At 47.4% G+C, this 21,662-nt stretch overlaps 1 protein-coding gene across 1 annotated transcript; it reads left to right on the forward strand.

Moving 5' to 3' along the window:
• The first annotated feature begins 6,799 nt into the window (after nucleotides 1–6,799).
• On the forward strand, nucleotides 6,800–15,606 carry tinc (transmembrane protein tincar). Its single transcript, XM_017896780.1, has 12 exons — nucleotides 6,800–7,070; nucleotides 7,261–7,485; nucleotides 7,562–7,693; nucleotides 8,773–9,768; nucleotides 9,858–10,045; nucleotides 10,139–10,338; nucleotides 10,410–10,912; nucleotides 11,014–11,212; nucleotides 12,442–12,574; nucleotides 13,474–13,618; nucleotides 13,697–13,770; nucleotides 14,129–15,606. The coding sequence occupies exons 1-12, from the start codon at nucleotides 6,800–6,802 to the stop codon at nucleotides 15,335–15,337; spliced, it is 4,275 nt and encodes a 1,424-aa protein (XP_017752269.1). The 3' UTR covers nucleotides 15,338–15,606.
• The last annotated feature ends 6,056 nt before the right edge of the window (nucleotides 15,607–21,662 follow it).

The raw sequence follows: 21,662 nt of genomic DNA on the forward strand, positions 1-21,662 counted from the left end.
CGACTTTGACGACGATTTGCGAAGGAACGAAGGACCGAGTAAAAGATTAAAGGGAGAAGCTTTTTGATATATCCTATGTCGCGGAGACTTTATTTACCTATGCAGATGTAAATACACGAGACACTGGCCACCCTTGCCGATTACCTCTTGTCCAGTTTCAGTCACCGGCGACGAAAGTAAAACGGATGCAGCACCCCCTACCCGTGTCCAACGGGGTAAGAACCAGTTCGGGAACCATCCCGGAAGATCCAACGTCGATCAGGTCTTGTTCCTCCGTACTACGAAGCCTATACTCTGTTCAGTGAGCAGAGCGTGTCGTATCGATACCGCGAGTCCGACGACGAACAAGTTTCACTCTCGGAGTCGAGACTCGTGGAAACACGCGATTATCCGAATCGTTTATCATCTTTTCCAATTTCTTTCAAAACTCATATACCGTTGTTCCATAATTAATCGGTTATTCTTATTAAGCGGTAAGTAAAAAATACGAATTTTTGGTACTTTGAATGTGCGTAAACGAACACGTACACGCCGCACAAGACCCGTTAAGGAATATCGTCACTCGGCGAGTAATTATCTTGTAAATAGCTCGTGAAAATGGATATAAATGCTTAAAAGTTTAGAAGGAGGTAGGAAGATGGGAGAAAAATGAAGGAGGAAAACGTGAAGATGACAGACGCGCTGCGCAAACTTTATTTTCTCTGCTCGGATTGGATAAACGCGAAGGCAACGCGTGGTAACCAAATATAACATCCCTCTGACGGGATTCACGAGCGCGTCGAGTTTCGTAAAGCCTGTGCTAATCGTATTTGGTAGGTGTTCGGTACGGCCGGAAAGCGAGTTAAACGGGAACGAAGCGACGACGCGTGGCAACGCGAGGCTTTCTAACGCTCGTCCTCGCGTGGTCGTGGTCTTTCGAGCTACCGATACGGTCAACGCGACGGAAACGTGCCCGTATCGTTAATGTCCCTCGGTTCCGGTCGATCAAGGTGGCCAGGAAAAGACGGGGATGGAAAACGAGAGCGCGATTGCGACGACTGAATCGCAATTTCGACTTGCGAAACAATCCGTTCCGCTCCTTCCGAACCTTTGGATGTACCTGTATTATATACGTACCTACGTATTTTCGGCAATGGCATACCGACGTTTAAATCCCCGCGACCCTCGCGTTTCTCTCTGCCGAGCCTTTTCCACCATTCTCTCCCCTTTCGACGGTCGACTGGCTTTTGCGGAAACAGCTCGGTTGATGGAACCGATCGAATTCTCGCTCCCTTCGCCCACGAGACTAATCGCGTTCCTAAACGTATTAATATTTCCGAGCGGATTAATCCTCGACAGAGGAAGCGACGGTTAAGTAGCGTGTCCGATTCGATCGAACCTCTTTCGATCGATTCGAATTCAACGCGAACCATTTCTATATAATATCGGCTCTAAGCAAAGAATCGTCCGTGGGTTCAGCGATCGATTATATACGGAAATTGATGACTCCGTGAACGGAACACGTCCGTCTCGTCCGTCTCGTCCGTCGCAACGAGACACGTCCTATCGGTTGCCTTTCAAATTATTCCAGCTGCCTGCTCTATACCGAGGCAGAGAAATTCCCGATAGGTAATTACCGCGTGGCAGTGAGCCGCGATACCGATGCCAAACCGTCGAGATGACAGACATCGACCGCGTTCATTCCCCCGTTCGTATCGGTGCATTCTCCTTATCGTGGTTCCCGCTTTCGTTGCTCTTCCATTTCGTTTCAAAGCGTGCATCGCGTAGGAATGGAAAGCGTAACGCTTCCGCGAGAAAATCAAGCCCGCGGAATCGAAATTCGCGAGCAAGACGACGACCGAGTTTAGATCTCGATGTTTAGCAGCGTGCGCGGCATCGGGTATCGATCGAATGGGATGCCATGGGAGAGAGGTGTGTACGGGAAGAAGGAAGGAAGGAAGGAAGGAAGGAAACGTCGGTGCGAGAGAACGGGAGTCGGTGACTATGGGCAGGGAGCGGGGTAAAAGGGACGAAGGATGGATGAGAATGACTAGTAGGTACGTCGCTCTATGCCTGCTAATCATCGTCGCTTTTACTCGAGTAATCGAAAGCCTTCTAAGGAAAGGAAGAAGCTAGAGAGGCGCGGGAACGATATCGTTGGACGAACGGGAAAATCGAGCACTCTCGATCGCAGGTTACAGCTTGCTAAAGCAATTTCCAAGGCGTCGCGCGTCGCGCGAGTGCGTGGCTCCTCGAAACGTCCGAATCCGAGGGGTGAATCTCTCTCCGTCGAGAGAGGGTGTGAGTCATCGGTGGAACCCCGCGGAAAACTGCGAAACTTTCTTCCGGTGGAATGTCTGGAAGGAGGGTGGTCGGCAACGAGAAGCGGTGAGTCATCGAGCGATGGAGCAGAGATCGCGTCGGTTCGATTTACCCGTGACAAAGCATCCCCGCGGTAGCCACTCGTAAAGCGGATGTGCCGTTGCCGAAGAAAATTTCGGCAAGAAGATTTTTCGATTTCGTAGGAATTTCGTAGGAATTAGGAAAGAAAGGTAAGGAGAGAGGCAAAGAATCACGGTCCTTGGAGCTCCGGTCGACCTCGTTCTATCGATTTACCGGGGAAAGCCGAGCAGAAGCGACGCGAAGAAACATTCCGGGCAGCTGCGTTTTCCGTTCTACCGTCGCGGAGAAACACCTGCACCGAACGATCTTGGTTCTCCGTTTATCGTCTTATCTTCGAAACCAGAGACAACGGCGAAAACTTTCATCGAAGCGATCGATTACGGGAATACCTAGCGTATATTCGAATACGCGGCCAACTTAACCATCATCGCGCGTCGAGCTTTCGACGAAACATCGATTCCGTTGAACCTGAACGATCTAGAAATAGCCCTGTTCGTAAAATATACACGCTCTTCTTGCGCGGATTATCCTCGGTGGTAGTTGGTTTATCTCTTCGTAGTCCACCCTATGAAATCGAAAGGGGGTGTTACGCATTTGGAAAAACGAAACCATCTTGCCTACTATCCATCGTAGACGGTTTAAAAACGCCTTTAGAAAGGTTACCGCGATCGAAAATACACTGGGTCACGGGGATACGGTTAAAAGAAATCATAAAAGAAAAGAATACGATTAAGAGATATCTCGCGCTTACGCGTGGCATGTATGGCGAACGCTGCACGTCACAGCTGTATCCGCGGTAACGACGCGACGAGTGACACGCGGGAAATCAAGTTTTCCGAAACCGCGAGACAAGGATGCGAAAACATTTACGCGAGCCACGAGGCGGTTATATATCGGAACGTAGACGTTTCGATGGAAAATCGATTTCCGGCAGAGGTTCGTCCGGGATCGCGCGAGCAACGCGTAGCCGCGCTTCGCGCTGCTATTCCTTCTTCCTTTGTCGCGGACGTGCATCGATCCGCGCCAGAATCGGATGCGCTTTACAAATTTCCACGCAAAGTTAACTCGCGACCAACTCGAATCACGGTATTAATCGTTTCGACCGGATGGATCCGTCGCTCTTTCTCTCCTCGCGTCTTTTCTTCTTCGATCATTCGCTTAACGCGGTTCCATTCGAAATAACGCGAGTTTTCCGACAAAAATCCGTATCGTTCGTACGAGAACCGAATAAGAGAGTAGACGAATAACCGGAGATTCTCTGGATAACGATTGGCTCCGTTTTATACACGGTACACGGGTCCACGATCACGACGCATCGTCGATGTCGAATTTTCTCCATCGTCCAACCGAATGGAAAGTACGCGAGTAGATAGCAGCGTAATTCAGCAGATTCCTGCGTAAATATCAGAACAACTGCAATCGTCCTGTCTCGTCTAGCCGATCTTTTCGAAAACGCGCGTCGAAACGTCGAATCGATGTTCTCGTATCTCTGGCTAAACGCTACCGACCCAACGACTCGCGATCTTGGATTCGCCTAGATTGTGCTGCAATTTCCATGTTCCACGGGGAAAGAGGAATAGAAAGCTGAAAGAGCAGCGGAAAGGCGAACGCGTGGACGAACGCGTGGACGAACGCGTGGACGAACGCGTGGACGAACGCGCGGACGAGCAGGGACACGAACGGTTCGAGGATGTCGAAGCGCGCGATCGGTCGACGTCGATAATCGAGGTGTCGATGCCTCTGACTGCTGCAAGCGGACGCTGTAGGCAACAGTGGTGCGCTAGCCATTGGCAGCCTGCCAACTACTCCTCGCCATCCATGCCTTCGGTGTTGACCGACAAACAAAAGGGACCTCGACGTATTGTCCTCGCCGAGAGCGAATGCAGGTCGAGGATCCATCCAACAGCCGGCTCCCGTTCTCGACCGATATTGCATTCCGTAAAGGACGATCGGCATGCTCGTCGCCGACGGGGTTCGATAACTTTCCTTCCCAACCGACTTTATCCTCCGCCATTCGTCCGCTTCGTGCACGCCTGTTCGCGCAACGATGCCCGAACCGAGCTAAAATCTCTAACGCCACGGTTAATTATAACCGATACGCGTCGCGATAATCGAAGATAGACACGGTGACGGTAGAGTGGCGTTAGGGTCGGCGAAAAGGGTAGAGAATGATCGGACGCAACGTAACCACGACGTTTGATCGACAGGAGCACGAAACGGCAATCCCGAGCTAATGCTCCGCGAAAACGGAAAGCCATCTGTATCGAGCGTTAATCTTTCCCTTCCCTTTCCCTTAAAAGACAAGTCGATCGATTCGAATCGCGAAACAAGGTTGCGCTAGGTTCGGAACGCGAGGAAAACGCGAGGAAAACGCGAGGAAAACGCGAGACACAGTCTCGAACGACGCTCGTTGTCCTCGGAGACGTTTCGGAAATGGAAATAATCGGATGTAACTGGAAAGAAACGAACCGTGGAAAATGCGAACGTTTCTTTCGTAAACGAAATCGATAAAAGACAAAACGGATCCCTATCGAAAGTGGACAAAATTTTTCCTTTCGCCTTTCAGATTCTCGTAGCGTTTAAAACGCGACTCGACGGTTAATTCGACGATCGACTCTACCAGTACGACGGCAACGACGACAACGACGACGACAACGACGACGACAACGACGACGACGACGACGACGACGACGACGACGACGGGGACAGCGACGATCGTCTGTTCGGTAAGTAAAGTAGACGGATCGTTTGGTCGAGAGCAAAAGAGAAATGCGATTGGCGCGAAAGAAACGAGGAGGAAAAAAGAAAGAAACGGAGAAGAGATATCGGTAAAAGATATCTTGGCGTAATAAGAAACGGAACGTCGAGAAATCGAGATTTTAATTTGCAGCTTCTTTGAATATCCTGCACGAGGAATAGGTCAACCGTCGAGAGATTACCTTTTCCGGCCTCGGACGCGATTGTCTCTCCGCGATAATAAATACTCTTTCCTTCTTCCTTCCTCCAAAGGAGAAATAACGTCAAACGAGCAACGGGACTCGTTCCTTTTTCTTTCGCATCAGGGTCAGTTTGTTTGGTAAGAGTCGGTCGCAAAGTCTCCACGGTATCTTCCCCGTCTTCCATTCGGATCCTGTCGCGAAGCAAGATCAGCAGCAATATCGGGCTAAAAAAGAATTTCCACCCAAGTAATCATCTTGGAAAACCAGCTTCTGTCGTCAAAGAAACCAAAGAACCGACTTTGCTAAGCCGAGGGTATAAGAAAATGCCAAGGGAGAGGGAGAGAGAAAGAGAGACATGGTCTTAAGAGCACTGGAATTATCACGGTACGCTAGCCATCCTCTGTTTCGACCCTTTTGTATGGCTCGGTTCTGCGATTGTCGCTAAGCGCTAAGCCGCTCCATCATTTTTCTTCCATCCGTACCCGTCATTGTCGCCGCCACGCTTTCGCCATCGTGCAAGCATCGAGGTGTTCACGCATAGACGCGATGCGTAATTATCCCCGCAACTTTACCAACAATCGTCGCACACCCTTCGTCGCGGCTTTCCCTTTTCTCATCCTATTCTACCATCCAACGATATCGCTTATGCGCAATGCCTCCTGTTCCAGTTCTCTCGATCCAACCTTTCTAATTCCATCGCGCGATCCATCTTTTCCACCCCCTATTCCCAGTATCTCTTCCAACTTATTTTCCAATTCCGCTCCTTTCTACATCTTTTTACAATCCTTTTTAGAATCTTAGCAAATTCTTCTCGCTATCGAGGAATTCTTCGTTATCGAGGAAAACGAAATATCCTTGTTCCGTGGCGAAAGCATCCCCTTTCGGATTTTCCGGATTTTCCGGATTTCCCGGATTTCCCGGAAAAGTGGCCAACGAATTCGCTGACTCGTTTCCCGTTTTCTGTTTCAGACGGCGCTGTCACCGCCAAAGATGTCAAGCCTCCGTAGCGATTGTCCCGAACTAACATCTTGGTAACATTAAGACGCCTGTACGAGAAACAAAGCAGAACACGCGGTAAGTGTTTTAAACGCGATCGCGATTCGTTAAACTTTCAACTCTTTCGATGGGAGAGTAAGGATCGATCGAGAGCGACGAGAACGAGACCGGCAAACGTAAACCAGGCTCGTACACTCGCGGTAAAGAGAACAAAGAACGCTATCCCCGAACGTTACTCAGTTGGCTAAATGGTATATATACATAGGCGTTATACATAGGAGGACAATAAATGGTGAAAATACCGCGAAGCTCGGGGACAACGGTCTCCCATTTTAAACGCGCCACCTATTAAAGTCGAATCGACGGAGATTCTGGCTGGAAAGTAGCGAATTTACGCATGTTCCATTAGCCTCGAAATCCAGGCATCTAGTCCCGGAATACAACGACGATGAACCAACGAAACGTTTCTCTTTCAGAACAAGATGTCAATGACGGGAAGCTTAATGGGTTACGAGAACAATAACGATGTAAATCAAGCGAAATGTAAGAAGCCGTTAAAACCGCTTCCGATTGTGTCCAGCATAAATTCCAGTGGGATTACGACTACCAACAAAACGAAGAAACCACGAAAGCTAACTAGACGTAACTCTTGCATACGAGGACACGTGAATAGTCTATGGTCCGTCTGGTACGGCGTTTTGGCGGTCGCTTTTCAAGCTTACATCGGCTTGAGATACGCCAAGAGATTCGCCGGTAAGTAAAAAGACATCTTTATTTATTTTCCGAATCGAAAGAAGGAAAAGATGCGAGATTTCGCGGGATTTCGCGGGATTTCGCGGGATTTCGCGGGATTCGGAGGAAGGAAATCGGATCGCTTACGCACACGCACGCATTTCGATATACACGAAACGCGTTTCGATATAACGTTCGTTTACCTTTACAGCGTATTTATCGTTACCTTGGCCCGCGGACGCTCCGCCACCAAAGGTAGAATTATACTCGTGTCTGGTGCTAGCCGGTGCCGGGGTCGTTCTGTTGCCGGTTCTGCTTGGCGCAGCCTTTCTAAAGCTCGGTAATCTGGCGAACGATGGAGTGAAACTTGGTCGTCATCTGAGCGCGTGTTCGCGCGATCCACCTTCGTCGTTGCTTACCAACAATCCTGACCACAGTAAGTGTATACCTCGTTCCGGTTTCCTTTACTTTCGCATTAAAAGCGACAACGATTAGTTCGGTGCAATTCGCAGGTTTGGCTAATAATTTATGGCGACACGGAGGACCCACGGCTGCTTTCGTACACCTTTGCACAGCCATGTGTTTCCTACTGCCTTCGTTGCTTATGGAAGCTAGGCTGATACACGCTGGATTTTTGCCGAAAGGTAACCTTAAAGATAACCTTAAATATAGAATAATTGACCGACACGCTTGTCGCGTTAGCGTATTAAAAAGAAAGGGAAGAAAAAAGAAAAAGTAAATATTCTTCTCGATTTGTATGCAAAATAGACGCAGAGCGTATCTCGTCTATTGGTCGTTCGAAGATTGCTTCCGTTTGTTTCTTAACACGAGCAGAACACGTCTATCAGGATTACAACCCGATTTTCCCCTTAATCGCGATTATCACCCTTTAATTTCCAACCCTTCTTTTCGTATCGCATCCCTTCATTTAGCATTCCCTGCTAAAGGGTATGCTTGCCGCGTATTTTCCTCGTATCTCGACTCGAAGAAATTTCCATCGAATCGATGACGCGATTAATCGGTCGCGTTTCGAATTCAGATCACTATCGTTATAGGGTAAAACGACTCGCGCATGGAGAATGGGGCGTTTGGAATGTAACGGGGCAACTTCGTCCTGACTACGTTCTGGTTCGCGTATTGATCGGCCAGGTGTGTGCATACAGCTAGCTGCAGGATTTCTCCTTCCTCCAATCCTTCCACCTTCAATCGCTTAACCGTGTACCATCTTGTTTCCCGGACTAAATTAACCTATACGTCGATTCGTCGTACACGCACGCATCCCTCTCTTCGTCCCTCTATTCCACTTTGTATAGTCAAAAAGTGAAGAACGAAAAAGAAAAGAAAAGAAAAGAAAAAAACCACCTGACCCCATCGGCAAGATTTCATACCAAGTGATATTTAAAACCAAGCGATATTTCTCTCGTCCCTTGCGTAACCAAGCGCGTAATCTCATCGCGTGATCTCTTCGCGTGATCGGAATCCGAAAAGCACGAAACGCGTAATCGTACAATAGCATATGTCACGGTTAAACGTGTGTTCGCGTTGAGAAACGAATTCCATGCAAACCACTGAACATCTCGCCATTTCTTTTTCTCCTTTATTATTATCGAACAGTTTGTACGAAAAAAAAGAAGGAGAAAGAAAAGGAAAGGGGGGAAAAGATGAAAAAGCGAGATGGTCGAAACTATCTCGGTATTCTATCTCGGTGGTTGGTATTTTACAGAAACGATATGGCGTACGGATTTGGATTGGTTAGTGACTCATCGTGATCGACTGGTCGTATCGAGCTTCATGAATCCGAACGTAAATCTTAGCATCCTAACCGGTTTTATAACGCCTCAGCCTTTTGTCACTTTAACGCCCGACAACGAAGCCGATAATACAGCGAACGACGCAGCCACTACGAAGTCGCGGTTCATCGATACCGTTAATAAATCGATCGCGATCGAATCTTGGCCTCGGGAATCTACGAACAGGTACTTTGATCTATCGCGACCGGCGAGTACCGAACCATCTGCATCCGCTTCCGTTCTACCTACCGACAAAGTCGTAACGCCCGCCATCCAAACAAGTATCATCGATAGGCGAAAAATACCGTCCACGTTGAACGCGACTTCAAATTCGACATGGCCAATTGCTACGAGCGGTGCAGCTTCGTTAACGACCACGGCGACGGCGACGACGGCCAGTGCAGCTGCGGCGAGAACAACTACGGCAACGATTACGACAACGACGATAAAAACGACAACGATGACGACCACGACCACGACCACTACCACCACGACCACGAGGACAACGAGCAACGCGAAAGCACCGACAAAGACGGTAGAAGCAGCAAAGATGGCAGTTGCGGCAGCGGCTGCTGCTGCTGCGGCCGCAACTGCAGTCGCGACTGCTGCTACCACCGTAGCAGCCACATTGACATCGACGCTCGCTTCGGCGTCTAGCTCGACGATGAAATACGGAAATACCGTTAGACGGCCGATCGCTACCAAGACGATCGTTAGGAGTAATAATTCGAAGAATAAATCGAAAACGAAAAACGTAGGAAGATGGTCGTCGTCGACGACGACGACGACGACGACAACGACGACGACGACGACTAAACCTGGCAAGAGTAGCTCCGTTGGAAATATGACCGCGCAGAGTATGTCGTTAACGATGAACAGCTTGTCCGATTTGGATCATCCGGAAAAATTGAATCTCGAATTTCAAGCGTGTAAGATATTTTTCTTCCATTTTCCAACCACTACCGCGTTTTATAACCTTCCTACCTACCTACGTATCTTTCTGTCTTTCTTCTTTCAGCCGAATCATACGGACCTATCACGTTGGAGTACTTGAATTACGCGATCGCTCTTGGCGTATATTCCGTGAGGTATCCAGCGGTGTTTTGGTCGTGTAACAAGCCGTTGGCAACAATTTTTAGCTTTCAGTTGATCGTCAATTCCGCTCAGAGCTTACTGGCCTATGTTGGAATGTCCGTTCTATACAAGGCGAGTAACACGAGGCTATAAATTCTCACCTTACGAACTTTATTCCCGATATCGGCTCGTTACCTTAACCGAACGTTCGCGCGTTATCTTTAGGTTCAAGTGATCGGACCTTTGAAAGTGCTACCCGTTCTTCGACAACAGTATCGGACGATATCCACTACCAGTAGCATATCCACTATTTTCGGGGACTCGTATTTTTTGCTGAATCCACACGTCACTCTCGTCTTGTTTGCCCTTTCCTCCCTGTTGGTGCTTTGTTCCAGCATGGTGATGTATTTCTACGCTTATGGCAGGTAAGTCGTTTCCTCGCGTCTCGTCCGAGGCGAAACGAAACGGAGACTAAGAAAATTTCTCCGATAAACAGGTTCACGGCATTTCTGAACCAGGAACGCGAGCGAAGAGTGATTTTCTCGAAGGAGAATCGAAACGGAAACGGCTGGATATACTTTATTCATTGCACCGCCCTGTGCGTGTTCTTGGCGATCGCGATCTGTAGCGCGCCACTGCTTTACGACTACTGCGTGGTATATCGTGGCAGTTTGGACGGTGCGATTCTAGCCTGCGTTGTCGCCACTGTTCTACATTTATTCCTTTGGCTACTCTTATGGATCTTTCTCACGATCAAGCAACGTTGGACGTTCAAGCTGCGAGTGACGATCGGTCGAGCGACCGTGAGGTCAGCCAGGTCCGTGAAGCTCGTAACCGACGTCGATCTACTGTCGGCCAGAGACGACGACGACGCAACGAACGCTCCGTTGTTGGTGGTTGGTAACGGTAGAACTTACACGATCGCCGATTCTTCGCCGAAGAAGGCTATCATGAGCGTGATTCAAAAGGCGGCTATCGAAAGGAAAGCGCGCGCTCAAGGTAAGACCGAGCGTGTATTCCGAACGATCGAGAATACTTGTTTCTTACTCGACGCATGCCCATCGGCCGATCGATACGCATCGTTCTGTTCGAAATTGCAGGAAACGGGGACTCGGTTAACGGCTCGGAGTCGGTAGCCGACGATGAACAGATCTATTGGTTGAGACCGAAACTACGCCCGTCGCCGACTAGGTCACCCAACGATGCGAACGGTCCACCGACCACGGAAAAGGGATGGCTGAACAAGAAGTTGAAACCCAAGGTCACCTTTAACGACCTGCCTAGTACGTCAAGCTCGCGGTAACTACCCTCCTCCCTCCTCTTGATGTCTTTCTGTATGTATCGTTGTGCCCGTGCCCGTGCCCGTGCCCGTGCCCGTGCCCGTGCCCGTGCCCGTGCCCGTGTCCGTGTCCGTGCCCCAGCCTGTGATCATGACCGTAACCGTGATTGTAACCGTGATTGTAACCGTGATTGTAACCGTGATTGTAACCGTGATTGTAACCGTGATTGTAACCGTGATTGTAACCGTGATTGTAACCGTGACCGTCCACATGCTCGTGTACACTTTCGCGTCTCTTTTCTTTCCGTACCGACTAAATTTATCCAAATAACGTAGATTCAAATCTGCTAGAGTATGCCTCTTTCGAATGCTTCGGATTCAGATCCGAGCGCTAACGTCTCCGTATCGCTAAGAAAATTACCCTTCGTCTGTCGTCATAGCCTGTGTTTACCCGCAGAATTTCCTGCTTTAGCTACAATGTATTTTTACAGTATTCGTTGCGCTTAGAGTATTCGAGCGAATAATTTGCTATCGATCCTATTCTCACCTTGAATTTTTTTTCTCACTTAATCCTAACCATGATCGTATCTCGTGCTTATGTACGTACGTACCTATACGCGTGTTGGTCGATGTTATCATTTGCGCGGTTTTAAGAACAAGATAACTTTCGAAATTCGTTAACTCTTTCAGAGGATGTAACAACGATGCTATCTATCACCCTTCTTTACAATTTCGTAGAAATCGCGTTTAAAAGGAATAAAGAAAATAGCATCGATATCGAGCATCGAATCGCAAAGGGTTAACGACGTACGTATATCTACCGCAAGCACGTGTATTTATCGATTTTGCTTTATCCTTCCCATTTTCGCTTCTATAACGATACTGGATGAAAAATTGTACTTATCACAGCGAAAGTTCCTACGTTCACGGCCAATTTACCATTGCATTTTCTTCCTTCCCTTCCTGCCCTCTTTTTCTTTTTCTTTTCCTTTCCTATCCTTTCCTTTCCTTTCCTTTCCTTTCATTTCCTTTCACTTTCTATTCTCCTCTCTCCTCTCCACTCTTTCTTCCTCTATCTATCCGTTTATTTCTCTCCCTCTGTCTCTCTCTATCTATCTGTATATCTACTCATTCATCTCTCTGGATAAAAGATGGATATCCTTACTTTCCTCGCAGCCCTCTTAGCAAACCTTAAATATCCGTATAAACTCGGTATAACGTACTACGACGCGTTACTTTTAAATTGCAGTAATAAAGGAAAAGTCAGACGAGGCACCGGTGACGGGGGCCCTGAAGATGACGGCGATTATGCCACGTTACGAGAATTACCGCTGATTACATCTCTGGACCCAGCCGAGGATTCAACGTCCGAAGAGAACAAGGTATTCCATCGTTTCGTTTGCGTACCATTTGCTTCGCGTGAAATTTCATTCGCGATAAATGTCTCGTTAATCGCGAAACACTTTGCTCGCGTACCCATCCACACTTCGGCTCGTTCGTTCCTCCCTCTTCGACCTTTAATTTTGCGCTTTGCTTTTCTTTCATAGCGGAAAAGGTGGCTGATATCTCGGACAGACAGAGCATGCCTAAATTTGGAATTTAATCGCGTTGACGCTTCCAAGCGATACTAACATTCGCTACTCCCGTGTCTTTCCTTTAGCTACCTATTAACGCGTGGTAGAATAACTCTCACAGATAAACAGTTGCAATCGGTTCGTATGGATTACGATGGAATGGAAACGATGAAATTACGTTATAACCAGTTTCTTCGAGCTTCCATTTAGACTCTCTCTATTCTTCGAATTATATCGTATCACCTCCAGTAGCAACCGTGTCGATTCATATCGTACATCAGCTTGTATAACAGAATACTATTGACGATGTATATGCGCGGAAATTGACAAAACACGGTAGAGAAAACTCGATTAAACTACGAAGGGATCCGCTTCGATATAGGTTTGATTAAAAAAAAAAAAGTAAAAATACATTTGGTCAAGGCGTGTATAGACTTACGAGAGTCGTTTGCACCATTGTTTCACGCTGTATATAACGCTATATATATATATATATATATATAACAATACGTATTCGCGTCTTAGCAAAATTCCGATAACTCACCGCGACAAACTGTGTCTTCTGTAGACTAGATCTGTACGTTCGTATACGTCTTTCACCGTAACTTTCTTTCTTAGTCTTACTCTTTCTCTCTCTCTCTCTGTAACCGCGTCGCAGCGGAATTGGCATTTCGCTTAGCAATTAATCGTTGCAAACGTTTCAACAGCTGCTCGAGTGCGTGAACGACGACCAAGTGACTTACTACGCGAGTGCGAATCGCGATCTGCAACCTTCGGAAGGCGACCCTTCGCCCCTATTGACTCCAGACCCTTTGTCCGATCCCAGTTCGGAACCACTTCCATTGCCACCTCCGACTCCGACTCCGATTCCGATTCCGACTCCGACTCCGACTCCGACTCCGACTCCGACTCCGATTCCGATTCCGACTGCGACTCCAACTCCGACTCCGACTTGTGCACCGACTACCGAAGTTGTCACGGCGTTACTAACCACTAACACCCAGGTACTAACAATTTTCTCGTTCTCCATGTTTGGTCGTTTTGTAACGAGCGAGCAAACTGTTTGCGGGAAATCGTATCGTATCGCGCGATATTGGTAAGGAACGTGGCAAGGAACGGGTGAAGGAACGGTTTGCTCGCTCTTTGCGCGACATGAGTAATATCGTATCCTGCTTTCCTTTCTTTTCAAATTGTAAATGACGGGCAGAGATGAAAGAGAGAGATGAACGCGTGCGAAATAAGAGCGAAGGAAAAGCAGCGTTAAAGCGTAACGTAGAATTGGTTAGCGTTGAATGAAAAGAAAAGAGAAAGAGAAAGAGAAAAGGAAAAAAAGAAAAACACGCGGATACACGTTGATTTCAGACAAACGGAGGACAAACGCCACGATGTTTGCGTCGCGCAGACTCGGGAATGCCACACGAGGAATTGACACCCCGTTCGGATTCCTCGAATTCTCCACCGCTGGACGCGGCGGCGGCGGGCGGAAATAGCGGCGCCGGTTCAGTGACGGGGCATAGCAACGCGAGCAGTCACAGCGAAACGTCTTCGAGCGGCGTGCACAGTAACGCGAGCAACGTAAGCAACAGCAGCTGTCAACGACGAGCGACCAGTGCGGACGACGTGACCGTTGCTGCCGGTGGTAGCAACGAGCTACGAGACAACGAGGAATCGCGCGATCAATGGCGCAGTTGTTCCCTGCAACGAGGAATACAACCACCATCGGCAGCCGTCACCTTTTCACCGCCGAATAGTCGTCCCGGTACCAGTCAGTCTTTCTCCTCGCCGCAGTACGCGAATCACGTGCCGCTGTTCGCGAACGCGAACATGAGCGCGAACACGAGTGCGAACTCGAACGCGAACGCGACCGCGACCGCGAACGCGAACGCGAATGCGAACGCCAGCACGAACATTAACGCGAACGATGTCGCTGGCAGTACGGTCGGACAAGGTTGTCCGGCGGTTATCCTCGAGAATCCAAACGAAGCGACCGTGGTGATACGACGGAAATTATCGAGGACAAAGCTAACGGACCCGTTGAATCCGAACGAGGAGCCGTTTGGTCGATCCACCAACATGAGAATGACGTCGTTCACCGAGAGCAACGACATTCGCGTACACGCTTCATCCGCCACTTTGCCACATTATCCGACTCAACCGGTGGTCACGTATCCGCATTGCTCCACGATGCCACTGCCTCACGCTTCTCACAGCATGGCCGGATCTCACATGGGTGGATCGAGCGGAAGCTGTGGTTCGGTACCGAGGCACACTTTCGTCCCGCCGCAAGTGCATTCGACGGTACCAGCCCACACCACTTTACCCTCGCATCACAACGGCGTAAGACTGCTGCACGGTGTAGCACCGACACCGAACAATCCTTTCGTCAAGAGGTTCCCACCTGTTCACTTGCACACGCAACCCTGGGCATTGCCCGGTCATCATACTTTTCCCCAAGCGTCTCAAGTTAACGGCAAGTTAACGGCTACGGCGCAGATCAGACAGAGCGACCGTGACTCGGCCAATTTTTCCATGGCCAGTAGCGGCGATTCCGACACGTGTTTGCCTCATTAGACAGCCTCAGCTGCCACGCACCGATCATCATAGATTCTAACCTTTTTTTTCTCTTGCCCCCCTGCATTACCATCGCGACCGAAAACGCTTCTCCGGATCGCTTCTCTCCGAGGCAAGAAAAAGTCTATCTCTTAGACTTTTCCAACGCCAGATTTATCGCGATCACGAATTTTCCTTGTATCGCGTCGTATCAGAGACAAACCTATTACCACTGCTGCTACTACTACTACTACTACTGCTACTGCTACTGCTACTATTACCACCTCCACTATCACCACCATCACCACCACCACAACCACCACCACCACCACCACCACCACCACTACCACTATTACTACTACTACCACTACTACCGCTACTACTACTACCACTACCGCTACTACTACTACTATTACTACTACCATTACTACTACTATTACTACTACTACTACTACTACTACTACTACTACTACTACTACTACATATCATACTTTCGCGATTCGATTACCCAAAGGAACGTCCGACACACACGGTTGCGTTATTTTATTTTCGATACAAACACCGTCTGTCGCGACGACGTTCTGTCCCGTTCTTCCATATCGATTATCTCTCTCCATATACGTACATACGCGTATCATTATCCGGTGGATACATTCGCGCGTGAACGATCCACCGCCCATTCTCGAGCCGGCATCACCAGTAGCGATTCGTTCGGTTACTCGAAGCCTACGATTCGCGATAAACATATCTCTCGCGGAAAGCGCGAATCGGTGCTTGCACCGCTCACGAGCCAGTAATAACCGTATACTAGACTTGCGTGTAAGGTCGATGTATCAAAGAAACCGAGCTACCGAAAAAACCTCCGCCTTTTTCGAATTTCTCTCGAATTCTGTACTTTTCGACTTTTCACCGCGTATATTCAACCGCACGTAAAGCCGCCTCTGTATGGAATAAAAAGAAAAAAGAAAAAAGAAAAAAGAAAAAAGAAAAAAGAAAAAAGAAAAAAGGAAAAAAAAAAAAACGCAAACTAGTCGAGAGCTTGGTAGGACGAATAACGAGCAAATTTCGCGAAAGCAAAGTTTAGTAAGCGCGTATGCCGCTTGAAATCAGAGGACGAAATAAATAGTAGATCGAAGAACGGAGCAAAAATACGTTCAGTTCTTCCGTTTGCTCGCTCGCTCGCTCGACCGTTCGCTTTTACGTCGAGCAACGTCGTTGCGGTCTAGAGCGGTCTAATCGAGCTCCTATCGAGCTTTCTCCTTTATCGCAAAAAATGTATTCAACGAATAATATTCCGCTAAAGCGAACCGCGAAGCTCGCGTTCAGCGTTTATACCTAAACTTATCCTCGCGTTATTCGAAAACGGCACAAGTCTGATCTCGCGCGATGCGATAACGATATCGATCGATACGAGCTGTGTGGGTGATCGTATTAGAAAGGACGTTAAGAAACGAACGATTACTGCCATTGTAATAAATATAATCGCAAGGATCTCTCTAGATCTTCGTTGTATCATATACTTAAAATTAGTTAATCGACTGCCATGTTATTTCGTCCCGTTTCACGGATTCGAGCGCACCACCAGATGCGCTTCTCTCCTTTTCGTTTTGTCCGCGATCGCTTAACGCGTCTAACGCTTGCACCGCGGTTATAACTTTAATTCGATCGCGCGAATCAAACACGCGAGATCCCATGAAGTAACCTCACCTCTTTCTCCTTTTCTCTCTCTCTCTCTCTCTCTCTCTCTCTCTCTCTTTCTCTCTCCTCCCATTTCTCTCTGTTAGTATTCCGAAACGTTTCCTCGATTTCGCGATCGAGCGGATAGAAACGTCGAAATGTGAAATGTACGAGCGAGCAATGCGTACTACACCGGATGATAGTCGTGCGAAATTCGCCGAAAATTCGACACAGCGACTACTATATTTTCCCCGCTTTTAATCGACTCGAGTCGATAACTAGGAATTCCAAACGTTCCACGAGGAATAACATTTTGCAGAAAAGAGTAGAATAAGCAGTCAAGTCGGACGTAAGATACGTAACGCGTATTATCCAGTATTTATCTACCACGATACTCGTACGTATACTCGAGCTTACAGGACAGTACGTAAGTGGAAGACGCAATTTAAACATCGTCGACGCGTTCAGCGAACAAACGGTACTTTTCGATTTAAGATCTATCCTTACGACCTACGACTAGATGCACACGTATAGTATAATTAGTGGCAAATAAGACGTGGTATCAAGGATGGTGTGCCTTGCTCGTATATCAAGCGTAATAGAATGCGCGTGCTTTTTTTCTTCCGATATTCAATGTAGGCACGAAACATCGTGAAAGCGGGTCGACGAGAGTAGAGGAAAAATTGGGAAAAAGATTCTGCTCGAATAGATGCGCTGCAAAAACGGCGATTACTTCGAAGTAGCATCTTTTAATCGTGTCGGGTGATTACGTCGATCGAATCGATCGTATCGATCGTATCGAGAGAAACGTATTGAAAGAACGGAGCGTAGGTTTTTGTCGCGCACATCGCCTTTCCTTTATTCGCTAATACCGATTGCGTATCGTTACTTCGCTCCACTCGTCATCGTACAAAATTAATCGCTACTCTTCGTTCTCGGTACGAAACAGTCTCTATCGTTCTGGCACGCTCTCACCCTCTCCCACTCCCTCTCCCTCCCTCCTAGCCCTCTCTCATTTTCTCGAACCGAAACGAAAGACGATTTTATAGGCGAAGCGCGAATGGTATCGCGAATCACGGATAATTAACATAAGGATCATCGAGCGTACGAACGCGATCGAATCATTTTTCTACGAATGAAAACCATCGGAAGGGAATATCGTCATCTACTTATAGATATTTTCTTACTCTCTGCACGAACGAGTTACGCCTCGCGTGTATAGGAAGTAGAGAAGAGAAATGTAAGGCGTATAGTAGTGGACGAGTAGAAAGCGAGTAGACAGTCAGCCAGATCACCGTCGAAAACAGATGGTTCGAATCGATCGCGCGTGCATACGCGTTCGTTGCAACCCTTTCGCAGCACGCATCCACTCGAACCTCGAAATCCTTGGTTATCTGGACCGACGCGCTAGACAAGAAAATTCCTCTAATTTTGATACCACGATAGGACCGGATAGATGAGCCGTTTCGCGAGTAAATCGAAAGATTTCGATCTATTCTTCTAGGATCGACGACGCGTCGTCGTCGAAACGATTGCAGTTAAAGCTTTATGGTGCCGAGCCGTGCCGATTCAAAGTTTAGAAACGGTCGACGGTCAGTTGGCTTTTTCTTCCAACACGATCATCTCGTTAAAATCCAGAGAGAAAGACGATTCATCCGATCGATCGCGTCCGAATACGCGAAACGATAAAGCTTTCACTGTACTTGTATATTTTTTCAAGCAAACTCGTAACTATGCCGATACGGTATCGATTTTTATACGAAACTCGATTTCATTCTTGCTCGAAGCAGAAGAAAGGGGGAAAGAAGGGAAAACGATAGAACGCGCGTCTAACGTTTCCGTGCAAGAGACGGAAAAAGGAAGATGGACTATAGAGTTGAAAATCGAGATGGAGATGGAAACGAATGGAAATCAGTTCGGGAATATGTAAAGAACGCTTCGTTACGCCGATCGCGCATATCACAGCGAAACACCGAAATTACGTACGCCATTATGTACAGCGAGTTTAGATCACGCTCGATAATTATTATCATCGTCGCCGTTTCTCCCTTATCGTTTCCGTCGTTATTATCAATGGCAGGAAGAATATCGAAAGCGAAATCAGCAGAGCGTTCTCCGGATAGAAAAATTTCCGATATTATATACCGAAGAATCGTTATTACCGTTGGAACAAATATTTTTTTAACCCTTTACTTCGTTTTAAATTGTTCGGTGAAAAAGTCTCGAGCGGGAAACATGCAGGCGATGAAAGGGATGCTCCGAAGCGAGTTTTTCCTTCGATTGCCTGTACCCTAGGTCGATACTTTCTCGCGAGAATCGTGTCCTAATCATCATGTAACACCGTAATACGCGCAGAGAAAAAGCAGCAGAGGATTGAATAAAAACGCGAAGGAAATGGAAAAAAGGAAAAACTAGACAGGGGAAAAAAAGGTTGCTTGTGCGCGCACGTTCACTTCGACGCGCCCTCGACTATTCCTTCGAAAGCTGTAAATAATTTGCGGATGTCGGGACGAGACGAGACGAGACGAAACGAGACGAGACGAGACGAGACGAGACGAGACGAGAGAAAGGAGCGAGAATGAACGGTGGAGGGAAAGATAATACAAAAACTTTAACGGATATGTACGAATAATTGTATAAAGACTGATTAGACTTACCTTGGTATTTATTCTAACTCACGGTTAAATTATCGCTATCGCTTTGCGTGCTCTCGAATACTAGCGAAGCACGACACCAAAGGTATTATTCCCTGGTTCAAATTCCATTTTTCTCTTCTTCTTTGACATCTGTCCGCGACACTACTCAACGTCCGCGTACTATTCTCCTCGAATCTGTGACGAAACTCGTGGAGCGAATTTTACGCGGTATCCAGTGGTATCAGCGAGGAAACAATTCGTATCGTAAACCGAAGGAGAATCGCGGCTACGAACTTGCAGCTCTTCTCTTTCATTTTTTCCCCTCTTTCGCCAACGAATTCCCTCTAACTCGCATTCTCCCAACGGCCTATAAAACCATTTTTATCGCGTAGTTCGAAGAAACGCGAAAGGCAAAGGGAATGGCAGAAAGAAGAGATGGACGAGAAAGGAAGCACAGAGAAAAAATCAAGAAAACGTTACGATAATGTTTGTTTCGCGTAGTTAACGGGTCACGCGTTATTACCACCAATCCCACTACACCACCATCACCACCACTTTGTTGCGAGGAAACCTGCGAACGGAGCAAAGAGAAAAAGAAAAATGGTACGCGCGATTATAACAGCGACGCTAATTATCGCCATACATCGTATCAATATTATTCGACGCATCGTATAAGCAAATAACAACTAGATGTAAACTTTGTATATTCATTTACCAAGAGAATAAAGATAAATTATTCGACGTATACAAGTGGAATCGCTTTATTCCCAAAAATGTTTCGCGTTTTCACGTTTTCGCATCGTGACCGGTAGGTAACATCGGATATAGCTTTTATTTTCGCATCGCGATTAACGTAGCATCTACCTGTATATTATAACGTATCAACCTACGATGCATGCAACACACCGGTGCACGCGCATGCGCGCAACCGCACGCACCCGCGCTCACCGAGAACGTACGCAATCGTATATCTATCGTATATGCGTATGTGTAACATTTAACATGTATATAAACATGCTTAGTTATATATAGTCATTTATTCGTTTATTTATGCATTCGTTTGTTCGTTTCGCGAATAATCCATTCGTTCGTCCGTTATTTCATTCGTTTATTCCTTTATTTATTCGTTTATTTTTTTCGTTTATTTATTCGTATTCGTATTCGTATTCGTATTTCTTCCTTTACGACATCGGAAAAACGATTATTTACATAACGCCGTAATATAAGCTATGACTAGATGTATCGACGGTATAGGACTGTCTTGGAATTGTTTCTAACAACAAGAGAAAAACATTAACAGAGGGAGCTTCGACTTTTCGCATTTGCCTTTCGCATCGCGTACTTTTCGTGTCTCGGGTGGGGTTGTTCGTTGTCTACTAGCAGCGTACGCGTATATACGTACATACGATTTCTCACCGTCGCGTCGCCGTCTCGATCCTCGAGAACGTCTTCTATCTCGTTCTCCACGCGCGTATACGCGATACCAACCATACCCGTCAGCCTATCCTTCCTTCCCTTAATTCGAAACTAAATCTACGCTTATACAAATTAATACGATCGCGCGTGCTACCTTATCTCGCGTCTAGTTTCGCTTCGGTACGTACAGTATAAAATGCTAGGCAATTCTACGAGTCTTGTTAGGATTGCTACCCCCGTTTATTCGAAAGTAGCCACGAAGCGCAATGTCGTTCGCGATGTCTCGTTCCATCGCCTTCTTCTCCCTCCTTTTTACTCCTTTTTCCCCCTCTTATACCTACTTCTATATTTCTATACTCGCGAACACGTTGCGTCGAAGGGCGACGAAAACACGACTAGAAACGCGTTAAACCTACACCGCGCCCCTTTTCTTTCTATCCTCCACGTAAAAAACGAATATTTTTCTTCGATCCTGAATAAGCGTTGTTCGCCAATTGAACATTTGTTTCAGATGTTCCCTCGTATCAATGGCAGGTACACGGACGTATTGACTCGACGAAGACCAGAAATATCGCGCGCGCGCGCGCGCGCGCACACACACACACACACACACGGGA

Source organism: Eufriesea mexicana, unplaced genomic scaffold, assembly GCF_001483705.2.
Source record: "Eufriesea mexicana isolate 0111107269 unplaced genomic scaffold, ASM148370v2 scaffold385, whole genome shotgun sequence".
In the NCBI taxonomy this organism is placed as follows: Eukaryota; Metazoa; Arthropoda; class Insecta; order Hymenoptera; family Apidae; genus Eufriesea; species Eufriesea mexicana.

Coding starts and splice junctions, on each gene's coding strand:
- tinc (XM_017896780.1), top strand. CDS start 6,800: ATGTCAATGACGGGAAGCTTAATGGGTTACGAGAACAATAACGATGTA. Junction 7,486..7,561: donor TACCAACAATCCTGACCACA/GTAAGTGTATAC, acceptor TGCAATTCGCAG/GTTTGGCTAATAATTTATGG. Junction 7,694..8,772: donor CGCTGGATTTTTGCCGAAAG/GTAACCTTAAAG, acceptor GGTATTTTACAG/AAACGATATGGCGTACGGAT.